Source organism: Electrophorus electricus, chromosome 3, assembly GCF_013358815.1.
Source record: "Electrophorus electricus isolate fEleEle1 chromosome 3, fEleEle1.pri, whole genome shotgun sequence".
NCBI classification, from domain to species: domain Eukaryota; kingdom Metazoa; phylum Chordata; class Actinopteri; order Gymnotiformes; family Gymnotidae; genus Electrophorus; species Electrophorus electricus.
In genome coordinates, this window is record NC_049537.1 from 9,258,307 (window position 1) to 9,271,452 (window position 13,146).

General features: G+C 38.4%; 1 protein-coding gene across 2 annotated transcripts in view; it reads left to right on the forward strand.

The window, feature by feature from the left end:
* Nucleotides 1-6,923: 6,923 nt before the first annotated feature.
* rad18 (RAD18 E3 ubiquitin protein ligase) overlaps nucleotides 6,924-13,146 on the forward strand; it is a 32,416-nt gene continuing 26,193 nt past the window's right edge. For both annotated transcript variants that reach the window (XM_035524743.1, XM_026997636.2), the window contains exons 1-4: nucleotides 6,924-7,071; nucleotides 7,559-7,637; nucleotides 7,888-7,949; nucleotides 8,103-8,173. In XM_035524743.1, coding sequence (XP_035380636.1) covers nucleotides 7,021-7,071; nucleotides 7,559-7,637; nucleotides 7,888-7,949; nucleotides 8,103-8,173 — 263 coding nt within the window. In that variant the 5' untranslated portion in view covers nucleotides 6,924-7,020. The remainder of the gene's footprint in view (nucleotides 7,072-7,558; nucleotides 7,638-7,887; nucleotides 7,950-8,102; nucleotides 8,174-13,146) is intronic.

Genomic DNA, 13,146 nt, shown 5'->3' on the forward strand with positions numbered 1-13,146 from the left:
ACGTACATACAATGAACTGCCGAGACACAGGGCACAAGGTTTAAATACATGAACTTAACAAGGCTAGAAATGAGGAACAGGTGAAGGTAATGACGGGTGAGGAAAACCAACTGAGGGGTAGAGAAAACGAAACTAAGGAATGGAACCAAAACAATACACAAGACAGGGAAACCATGGAACATGGACAATAGGAGGGACCAACCATGATAACCAGAGTCTGTAGACTTACAATTTGGTCATTAAACAGGTTGGCTGGGTGTTTGGTTACTTGACATACAGCTTCCCGAATACATAGCTGCCCTGGGTTCAAAATGGTTTATCATTAGATCCCAGGATATTGTAGGTTTAGCAGTTAAAGTACCTGATCACTATCTAGAACATGTGTCACTGCCAAATAAGTTGCCACCGCCAGAGAAAACATCATTAACAGTATAAGAATTAGCACTTAAGCCTCCTTGAAAACAATAGCAGTATAAGCCTCCATTAAGTCCACAGGTGGGAGCAATCTAATAGTCACAATGTTGTCTCATTGGTTTTGCAATGCAACAATGGAATATCACAACACCAAGTATAAGGTGATAAAGTGATCTGCATAAAAATTGGGAAAACAAATTAAACTTAATTTTTATGCTTGAAATAAATTGGATAAATAATGAAAGGCTTCCTGTTGTGGAATAATTCACATATATTTAAATTCTTTTTTTGTGCTAGAGGAAGAAAGAGCAAGAGCTGATGAAATCTTGGCTCTGGCTCATGGTATTAATCAGGCTAGCTAACGAGATGATTCCAACAAGAACTGATTGGCTGTGACATTTACGAGTCCCCAGAGTGTGTAGGTGAGACAGATAGATTGACCTCCATATTCATTCTACAGAAGTCTGAAATAGTGTGATAAAAACGGAGACTGCTATTTTAATCACCTGAAGGACTATAATATCATTCAAAGACACAGACCTGCTCTGTCTTGTGCCATCTTGCATTAGTCTTATCTTCTTCCTGTTATAAGGGACAACATAGATATTTCTGAGATATTACCCTGGCTCACCTAGCTAATGGGGATATCAGAAATACCGTTGAGGCTAGTATGTTTCCTTGAATTATTAAAGGTACCATCTACCATGTTACAGACCAGCACTGATACCATTTGAAATTTTTCAGTGGGCCTATTGAATACAGATGCAAGTATATTCAATTTCATACAGATAACAAAATGATATATTTAATACCTTGGTACAGAATATATATCATCTGTATCTACTTGTTCATTTCTGACAATAAGCACAATGAAAGTAAGTATTAATCATGAAAGTTAAAAAAGGAGAATCAAAGCTGCTCAGAACACTTCTGAAGTCGTATTTGCAGCTTCAGGTAGCTTCTAGACAATAAAAATAATAAAAAGTAACTTCCTATGAACCCAATGAGAGAAAAATATTTATATGTAAATTGTGCATGCTATGAACCCTTTGAGGAATGTCAGTGGTGGTATTTATTCACTGATGTTATCAGTTCTGGCTGCTCTGTGGAGTATCATGCCGTTATAATGAAAAGAACAATTTAGGTGAAGGTAATAAATTCAAGAAAGTGTGTGTGTGTGTGTGTGTGTGTGTGTGTGTGTGTGTGTGTGTGTGTTGCATCTGGAGATTCTCAGATTTTATTTAGCAATAACTAAGAAATGCAGTGATAGAAAAGAGAGAGAGAGAGAGAGAGAGAGAGAGAGAGAGAGAGAGAGAGAGAGAGAAAGTACAGTTGTCTCTTTTGTGTACCCTGGTGTTTATTTATTGCTATTAGACTAGTTAAAATCAAGACCTTTTTAAAAGACAAACAAAGGAAGAATTGCCACAGGCCATATTTAATTATACATGCTGCTTCACGGCAATGAATATCTGTTTAAAACATTACTCTTGTGATGGAAAAGCTAGATAATCTGGTGTCCTAGTGCCAAACCTACATTAACCATTTCTCTCTCCATGTTCTACATTTATAGTTTTTGTCTGGTTACAAAGTGACGATTTTCTTATTTCCTGAGAAAAAATAACATAGGTTTGCTGTTTTTAACAGAGCTTATCTCTGTTAAGACTGGTTTACTGCTATCATTATACACTCACAAGTTATATACACTACCTGGCCAAAAAAAAGGTCACCACCTGGATTTAACTAAGCAAATAGGTAAGAGCCTCCCATTGGATAATTACTGCATGGGTGATTATGCTTCAGCTGGCAACAAGTTATTTAACCTGAACTGATGCAGTGAGTAGCGTCTCATTTGTTAAACAACCATGTCGAAAGACACATCCTGTGGTTGTGGAAAAGATGTTAATCTGTTTCAGAAGGGTCAAATGATTGGCATGCATCAAGCATAGAAAACATCTAAGAAGATTGCTGAAACTACTTAAATCGGGTTAAGAACTGTCCGACTCATTATTAAAAAGTGGAAGTTCAGTAGGGAAACATCATCTTCGAGGATGGAATGCGGTGGGAAAAAAATCTTTAATGATCGTGATCGGCAATCACTTAAACATGTGGTGAAATCAAATCGTAGAAAAACAACAGCAGAACTCAGGGATATGTTTAACAGTGAAAGTAAGAGCATTTCCACACGTGCACAATGCAAAGGGAACTCAAGGGATTGGGACTAAGGGACTAAACAGCTGTGTAGCCTTAAGAAAACGACTCGTCAATGAGGCTAACTGGCAAAAACGGCTTCATTTTGCTAGGGAGCATAAAGATTGAACTCTGGAGCAATGGAAGAAGGTCATGTGGTATAAATCCAGATTAACCCTGTTACAGAGTGATGGGCACATCAGGGTAAGAAGAGAGGCGGCTGAAGTGATGCACCCATCATGCCTAGTGCCTACTGTACAAGCCTGTGGGGGCAGTGCTATGATCTGCGGTTGCTGCAGTTGGTCAGGTCTAGGTTCAGCAATGTTATGTGCCCAAAGAATGAGGTCAGCTGACTACCTGAATATACTGAACGACCAGATTATTCCATCAATAGATTTTTCCTTCCCTGATGGCATGGGCATATTCCAAGATGACAATGCCAGGATTCATCAGGCTCAAACTGTGAAAGAGTGGCTCAGGGAGCATGAGACATCATTTTCACACATGGATTAGCCACCACAGAGTCCAGACCTGAACCCCATTGAGAATCTTTTGGATGTGCTTGAGAAGACTTTGCGCAGTGGTCCAAATCTCGCATCATCAATATAAGATCTTGGGTGGTAAATTAACTACTTTAATGTGTGCAGATACTTACTCTCCCCAGACACAGGCAATATCTGCACACATTAAAGTAGTTAATTTACCACAGTCTGCTATCACTGTGTTTCTATGAACCTAACTGCCTGCTTAAGGCAATTCCATAGTTATAATAGCTCACATAAAAGATATTACTTTAGCTGCTTTATTGCTGTATAAAATATTGACTATTCAAGCAAAAGAAAGCTTGCATTTTTATTATACATAACTCCCCAAATCTGCAGACCAATGTCACCAGCACTATGTCTGTTACAGAGCATTATACCTGAAGCCACATTCTGTAGCACAGGCGTGAACAGCTCCTTAAGTGCCAGATGCAGGCATGGTAGGATGTCCACCTTCAGTCTTTTACAACATGCACATTTACAGCATATGTCATTTATCATGCTAACCTCACACAGGCTTGAAAGTGGTTTGATGGAATTTCCATGTTTGGTGTTCTCATTTTCCATCTTCTCATAGTACCAGCCCTGGGACAGTTCTAGTTGTCCTAATAGGTTACATATGCATGTGACTTTACTCTTCTTTCTCAGTTGAGAAAAATTAGTGAACTAATCAAAATCTTTTAAAATATTCTACAGTTAGCTTACACTGAAAATGGAGAAATATGGTGCTGTTGAAATGTTCAATCTGCATTGTCTCTTTGCAGTCACAAGAAAAATATATTTAAGTAATGTTTTAAATTATTTACATTATTATTACATTAGGAGAGAGAAAATTCTTTGAAATAAATGTCAATTTACATAATACTATATTTCAGTCAATAGAATACAAACCAGATTCCTGTCAGATGGCCACAAATTTGGGTCAGTTGCAGATCTCACATATCCTTATTGAACATTATACAATTCCACACGTTTTACATATAATGTTACTTTTAGAAAAATTAAACTGTTTAACCATTGTCATTCTGTTCAAATGAGTTTAAAAGCTTACCTTAAGTGCAATAAATTGCTTCTGATGAATGTCCTGGAGTTGTGCCATTACATAGCTCATGTTGGCCAACTTTACTTGTTCTGTCACATCATGTACATTGGTTAGATCTTTGCCATCACCTGTACTTCACATTTCCCTGTAGTTGAAATATTTACAGAATTCTGATTTTATTTTTTTTGCTGGAGGAAAGGTTCTGGGGTCATGCCACCTTCTGTGATGTTCTGGCCTGCCTCTCTTTATGTTTACATCTCTCTCACAGCAGCGAGGACAGTGACACGAGATCAGAGCACCACACAGCAGTGACTGTGCGAGGTATTTATAGCAGGACTGCTTTGTGTCTCTGGTGAAATAAGTAGTATTTTTGAAGTGCCCACAATAACGTTACTATACTTCTTTAATATTGTGATATGTCGTATTTTCAAATATTGACACATGCCTAGTCTCAGTAGTAAAGTTAGCATTGTTTCTCATCAGAAGTTTAATCCTGGATCTATAAATATGACATCACTTCGCTACAGTATTCCTCAGCATTTTGGATAGGGTCTTTAGTCATAGAGAGGATGTGTGAGGGCGTGTTCATGGAGGAGATATGGTGACACAGTAACATAATATTAAGACAGTCTTGTTTATCAATTTATCAATTTAAACAGAACACATTTTAGAGATCTAAATAAACAACTAAAGAATTAAAAGTGCTAAGAATTTTAAATTAAACATAGAGTGTCCAACACGCCCCTATAGAAAATCCATAATGCAGCAGTATGGCTGCTCTTCAATCTTCTGAAGTTCACTTATGCACTACTGCATTCCCTTCACTGGCTTCCACTAGCTGTTTGCATCACCCTGATGTTCACCTACAAAGACAAGAATGGACCAGCAGCTCCCTACATGATGGCAATGATCAAAGGGCAATCTGTGCCTCAAGCACTTTGAACTTCAAGTATGGCTCAGGTTGAAACACCACCCTTCATGTCTCATGGACGACAAGCAACATGATTGTTCCCAGTCTTGTCTCTCAGATAGTGAAATGAACTTTCACAGGATGTCCAAGCAGCAGATTCCCTCGCTGCCTTCCAATGCAGACTGAAGTCTATTTGTGCAGTATTTAAATGACTACTAATCCTGCACTTTTAAAATATCTTATTGTCTTATAACATCCTGAATTACACTACTATCAGTGATTGAATGATTGGAATGTTACACTTATAAAGTGCCTTTCTCAGAATACAAGGACAATTTACAATCAACAGACACTATGTTTCTTCTTCCCAGGTATCACTGCTTATTGGTACTTGGTATTGCACTAAGGATATACTTATTTTGTAATTCTTTCTAGGTATCAGCATTGACTTCTAAGCAGTATTGTGGAATAACCTAATTTACTTGCTAGAATGCATTCAATGAGTTGATGACAGCTCTTTTGTAAGTTGCTTTGGATAAGGGCATCTGCTACATGTCATAAATGTAGATAAAGCACAAAAAAGACAATATTCAGCAAAGAACTGTTGAATTAGTGGCAGTAAGATTTTCTTAACAACTTTAAAGGAGATTTATAACTCCATAACCATAACTGCATGCTTTTGATCCTGTTTGCAATGAGGGGAATGAGACAACGAGACAGGCATATTCAGACAGCTATGTGGTTTTGCACTAATCACTGATGTTGTCAAAGCACATGGACCATTCAAAGTCTCCTGCCAAGCAGAGCCAAACTTTTTCAAGTGCCAAGCAAACCACAACAATGCTGGATTGCAGATAGCAACTGAAGATATTCATTAAGTATGAGAAGGAATCTTAACTTGGTAGACTCATCACCAAATTTATATTTAGCAGGTAGTGGAGCAATATCAATGTGATACCAGAGAGAGAACAATAATGGTGCTAGTGTATTCATCCACCTTATAAAAAAGCAAAATAAAACCAAAAGGATCACTTACAATGGTCAAACATCAGACAGTATTAAGCATACTGCATATGATAATGAATCTGAATGACTCTGTTACTTGGTCAGAATATAAACAAATCCATGATAATGCAATTGTCTTCTTCCTGGTTTAATCCACTTCATCTATATGTGTACCTAAAAGCTGTCACTGTACTTTAATGCACTGACATCTCCTTTATGGTGATTGATCTTTTGATCTGTCCTCATTCATGTTTGACAGATCAGCTCTCTGTAGGCTTTCTTTCCTTCCCTTCAAAGTCCATGTGAAACTCTCTTTTTTTCTGAACACTTTGATGTCTGGTGAAACCTTTTCTTTTTTTTTGGTAATAATGACTGCTAAAAAGCCCCTACACTGCCTCGTCCTGTCTTGCATCCATCTTAATATGCCTAACTGCTGCAGTTTCTCTTCAGTGCTTCACCAGAATTTTGCCTTTAAAATGCCTACTCAACTATATTTGGTTTGCTAGGTTTACTTGTTAGAGCTGATAACTATATTGAAATCAAGAAGACGTGGGACTTAAATTTACGTTTACATTTTCGGCATTTGGCCGACGCTTATAGAGTGACACGTATATATGGGTATGTCAGTATTTGATAACAAGGACTTAACCTATAGCTCGAGTGTTCGAGTGTTTAGTGGAGCAAGTTTAAAAAACAAAACAAAACAAAACCAAAAAACATTTAATCGTTATTTAGAAGTCAGCAAGCATCGATAACCAATGCAACCAGCTAGCAAATCCGGTGAAAGGAAGTGACGTTGATGTAGGTTATTGAAAATGTGCGCGGGTAACACATTAGGTGAAGGCTTTTTGCTTGTAAATACTGCAAAGTGAAGTACGGTTGAGTTTCATGGTTTAAATCGTGTGTTTATTTGCACGATAATGTCTCATTCAAGTGAGCCGGATTTATCACCGAACTTGGCTTGTCTCAAAGTAAGTTCACTTTATGAAACTTCTCATTAGATTGGAGTAAGACTATTGCTAGCTAGATAATGCTAGCCAGCTATCTTAGGTTAACTAGCCTAGCTAACAGCTAACTGCTCAGCTGTTCCATGAGCTGCAGGATTTGGAATATGGCCAGTTCTGCCGCATTCTGTTAAGTTAATAAAATAAACCTGCAATCGTCGCCAAGTTTACTTTTCTCTCATTACTAGCGTTAGCAGCAGGCTGTAAATTTTTTTAAATGAAGCTGAACATTAAACAATTAGCTATCTACCATCGTTCTGGCTTTATTCATCGTGTTAAGTTAAAGTTACTTTTAGAGAGTAAAGTACTTGAAGGTTTGCAACAAACGAACAACGATTTAGCGTTAACGGGAATAGCTAGCTAGCTAGCTGCGTTCTTAGTGGTATAGCAAACTAGACAGATGGGCAGCCTTGATCAATGGGTTTAACTGCTTTTAATCAATCTGTTTTAACAGACAGTAGACAACTTGCTTCGATGTCCCATTTGCTTTGACTTCTTGAATATCTCCATGATGACACCGTGTTCTCATAACTGTATGTATAACCTAACCTACTGTTTGCTCATGTAAGCTGTTTGAGTCAGGCTGTCATGGTCTGAAAGGGCGGAAAATGGCCTAGCTATCTTAGGTAACTTATGCAAAAGTAGGATTAATCATTATCTGTATAGTCATGTAGATTTTGATGTTTCACTTTGGAGAATCTGTAACGTTATAATATTTCTTTTTGACATGCCAGTTGATAGGTTATGGTTAAGAATCCAAGTTATTGTTGGCTTTCTCCACAGTTTGTTCCTTGTGTATACGGAAATTTCTGTCCTACAAGTTATTGTGCCCTGTTTGTAACATGGTAAGTGTACTTTTAAGTAGATAATACAAATGTTAACTTAAGTTGTTACAGCAGCTTATAATACTGTATACTGTCCATTGTCATACTGCTGCACTAGAATCATGCCTTTCGTAGTGATGAATGTATTGAACAAGGTCCCTACTTTAATTCCAGCCTATGACTGAACAAGATCTGAGGAATAACAGGATATTGGATGACCTTGCTCAGTGCTTCCAGAGTGCAAGGTAACCACTAATGCTTTTAGCTGTGATGTTTTTAAATGAAAGGAACAATAGATGTTTAGCAGCAATTTTCCAGACATAAGACATAATATTTTGACAGGATTATTTTCACATGGGGAAGTGGGGTAATGTAATTACTTCATGCATTCCTCAGTTACTTTAGTCTTGGCTGAATCCGACATGTCAGTAATTTTTACGGACTGTGTCTTCCATGTCAGTGAATACTCTGGCACTTTTTACCTACTACAAAAACATCCGGTGGAAATAACCCCAGTCTATTGTAATCCTGTGCGAGTTGCCATATCAGTAAACATTCCATCACATCCTGTGGAAAATAAGTTTTCTCAAGTGCAGAAGTGCATGAGGGAGCATTTGGGGAAATAAGGCTTGGTGGTTAGCATGTTTGCTTCTCAGCGCTTGGGTCTCTGGTTTAAATCTCTTTCTGGGTGTTTCCATGTTCTCCCAGCGTCTGTCTGGAGTCTCCAGTTTCCTCCCGCAATCTAAAAACATGAAGATTAGGTCAATTGGCTATGGTGTGTTTGAATGATTGTGTGTCTGAATGTCCAGTGGTTGATGGTCCTCTGTCCAGTTTGTTGTCCTCTCCTCCCTCCCTGTACCCTCACGGCTGAGGTTTCTGGTTGAGTGTAGGCTGTGCATTTACTTGCCAAAGGCTAACTTGGAGGTCTGTCACCACTTTTATCCTTGGGTATGTTTAGCAACATGGGTTCAAAAATTTGCAGACTATATACAAGTTAGTTACTAAATGAATATTAATATTTTGCATAGAGGATGGATGTGAGGAATTAGCCCGAATCTAAATATACTTCATATCTCTACATGGATAAATTCATGCAGCAATAATGTTTGTGACCTGTGAAAGCTATTACACATACCTTTTTTTTTTTTTTGTGTGTGTGTGTAACAGCAATTCATAAAGTTTCCATTCTCATCTGTTATTTATACCAGAATTCCTCATTCTGTATAAATTGGTCAGAAACATTAGAGGTCTATATCTATAGCCTCTCTTCCACCATAGGCACGTGTTTAAAGAAAGGCCATTAACCGGTCTAATGACTTTTCCATGTCGGCATGGTTTAGCACAGAAAGCTTACAAACTCTGTTCAGCACAATTAGTCAGCCATGCTCAGAGCTGCAGAACTGTTCAGGTGGGATGGCTTAATGACAGGGGATTGCTGATTGGTTCTACACAAACTGAAGCCTCTTGTTGCCTTCTCTCATATCACCTATGGCTGTGTCCTCTGATGTTTTGCACACAAAAAAAAAGCTAAAAACTGAACGGACAACTCCAAATGATCTATGTCCTCAGACCTGTGCATTGACCAGAGTTGTTTAATGATGTAGTTATGGCGAGAACCCATCACCACCACAAATTTCCTGACCTGGATTTCAGGTACAACATTTCATGGCTGGTCAGAGTCATGAGGACTGGTCTAAGGAGTGCCCTTCTTCTGCGTACCAGAATCGGTTTGTCAGCTGATTAAGATGCCCTTTCTGAGGTTAAAATGGTTGTGTGAGAGTAGGAAGAGCTAATGTGCAGGGCAGAGGTATACTGGGATAAGCAAGCACTGTCCTATCAGAGATTCTGTGTTGCCACTAGCAAACAAACAGTAGCATAAGTTTTTTAAATAAATAAAATATTGCATTAAATTCTTAATTATTTTTACAACTCATGCATGTTTTATGCTGTTGTGGATGATCTAGTGAGTATTTTGTTCTGTTTGCCATGGGACTTAGGATTTCCTTTTGTAAAGATTTGCAGTAGGGTGCTGTACAGAGGTGACTCAGAAGGCTTCTAAAGGCTCCTTTAGTTCTACAGGGGGCCTAGAAAGGGGTTATTAAAAAAGAAACCTGACTGACTTGAGAGAGCAGCAGTTTTTAGTCACTGTTGGTCTTCAGTCTTCCCAGGCTTGCTGCATGGCCATCAGGTGAGCGAGAGAAGTGCATTATGTCTTTTGCTCTCCCAGTTACTTAATTTCCTGTTTTGTACTGGCAATGTTAAAGGGAAAGTGTAGCAGCACAAAGAGGGAAGGGTGTTCTTGCTCAGTGTCTGACTCTTTCGATCTGAAACAGTCCTTATTTTTTTAGTAGTGTGACAGTGTTTTAAATCAGAAGGAAGGTCTGAATTTTCACTTTGTCAGCATTATAATTTTCACTTTGTCAGCATTATTAAACCAAGTGCGAACACTTCAAAACAATATTCATCCCTTGTCCAGTTACTAGGCCTTCACATTTCCCACAACCCGGCTCTCAGAGCCATTACATAAGGCGATTTAAAGTTATGTCAGAAATTAAGCATAATACTTGAGCACAGGTTACATTGCAAATCTAAAAATAATTATAATTTTTCAGGTTGCTGCATGGAATGGATTTTGGTTCACTCTTAACTCCCATCTTCAGTCAGTGGCCTAGGAAATTCACTAGGCTCAATGATGTGGATTCCTTTGTTAGACCATTTTTAATACTATGATAGAAGTCTGTCTGACCCTGATTCGGCAGTATGCCTTGATCCAACTGAAACATACTGTTGTGCATAGCATGAGGTAAACATCCATTTGCGTGTCTGTACTGGTAGTGTTGTCAAAATTTGTTTTGATACTGATACCAAGTAATGAATTCTGATATGCCATGGTATAGTTTCAGTAGTGGTGATAGTGTTGTCAGGATACTATGTAATGAATCTCCATAGATTTCCTAAAAAAGGGGAAACTCTCGAATGTCATTATTGTGCTTTATTTCAAACATGGACAACATTTTGAGTCAAACACAACTTTTCCACAAACTTGTACTTTTTATAGCAGGTATTTTGTGCAACGCTGCTGGACATTTGGATCTGTATGTTTCAGTGAGCTCACCTGATGACACTGTTGTAGGTGCCTGTGGGATGCAGGGAATGCAATTAGGCAGCTGGGCTGAATATTGACTTCTACTGCGCCCCGCCACAGGGTATGACCTGTCTGCTCAGGTCTCCTCCAGTCTCCTCCTTGCCTACCACCATAGCGTGATCAATGAGCTCACCCATCCATATGAGTGCAGGCAGCATCTTGCCCTTCACCGTCTCGCCAGCTGTGAAGATCGTCTTCTTTGTTGTCAAAGCTTAGTTTGTAAAAAAAAAAAAAAAAAAAAGGTGCTTGCTTGTATCCCTTAAAAGTGGTTGATGGGGGTGCTGGGGTGCGGGTTAGGAACTAGTTCTACTTCATTTGTGTAAAATGCAGTCATTTATTGACTTTAGTTATATTATCTGCATACAAAATTGAATTGGTTTATTGGACAATCTCTTCAGTATGGTGCTGCTTATCCCCCATCTTTGTGATCAGCCTGTTTGTTTGTGCATGGGAATGAATGGAGTCCAAATGGGTGGACTCTTGATTCAGATGGGAACCAGCTATTTTGCACCTGTCATATTTTACCATGATAGTATTAGACAGATGTCCAGGCAATTTGTATTTTCTCAGTCTATTGTGTTGGCAGTTTATTGTTAAATTGTTGATTTGAAAGGGAAGCACACAACTACATTCTAATGTGATTTTTGTCTTTTAGTCCAGTTTGAGACAGGACTGCAGTGATTGATTTGTGGACTTTATGGGTACGCAGGACAATCCATTGGAACCTATGTACAATATTGCTCTAAATTTTAAACATGGTCACAAATGTCAGACAGAAACGAAGTAAATGAGACTGAGGGAAGCAGGGATGGCATACAGGATGCTCACACACCTTCCCACTGGCCCTCAGGAAGAGGTCATTTTGAGTTACTGTATAATTTCTGTGTAAAAATAAAGATGTTACTTTTTTTGTAGTGATGACGTATTTTGCTGAGGGATCAGCTGAAGCCAAAAACTAACCTGCAGTATTTTGTCATGCCTAATGGTACATTTCCATTGCAGTGAAGCCAGGTGATTTTTCTTTCCTGTTCCATTGTTAAATTAATTTCTAAGGAGAGAGGCAGCAGTTGGTGCATGGAAAATTAGGCGTGAACACATGGGAAGAGAGTGTTGAAGTTTAGCTTTATGCAAATGAGAAGTGAGTTTTGCTGGACGGATGGAGGCAAAGATTAATGTTATGCCAGTTTTTCCTGTATTTAACACAGCTGTATGAATACAGAGACATATATTTTAAATAATAAAGTATGACATATGACTGTGTGTGTTTGTGAATGAGCGAGTAGATAGCTGGTTTAAGTAGTTTTTGGGATAATCTTTCTGTGGATAGATACACCTTAGGCCACCTAAGTGACCAGCAGAAGGATAAATGAACATTTCACTTCACTGCTTTGTAAATGTACCATTAGGCTTGGACAATGAATGCCATTCTGATTACGTCATTACCTTGCTGAATTCTCTCCTTTTGTCGAAGGAAGTGCCAACAGCAGGAACCCTTTCCCTGACTAGTCACATGCATGCATGCTGGGTTATTAGCCTACTGAAATGTTGCAATTGCAAAATAGTCTTAAGTATTTTGCTAAACCAAATTTACTAGATTTCCCGTTTCTGTCACATTGTCCATGGGCTGTTCTGTACTTCTACCAATGTGTAATGTATTAGGCTGCTTAGTGTTCTTTTTGTTTGTTTTATTTATTTGATTGTTTAATTCTAACACATTTGCAGTGTACTCAGTGAAACTACTCAGACAATGCAACAAAATACCTGTTAATCACAGCTATGTAGGCCTATGTCTTCTCTGCATTATAAGCTAACTGGCATCACTCTTAAAGTCTTTCAGGTTTTCCCAGAGTCACCTGTGACTTTTGGTTGTTCGATCTGCAAGCAACGATGATATTCACACTGAAAGGTTATGCCTACAGCACGGCTCCAGGAGTTGCTGCAGTTCAGGGCTTCACTTAATCACGCACTTGTATTTTCTCTTGATAAATCTTGTTTTACTCCAGAATGTCTACTAATTTAGTTTAGGTCCGAAGGATATTTTTGGACTCTAAGATATTTGTGCTATTTGTCTTA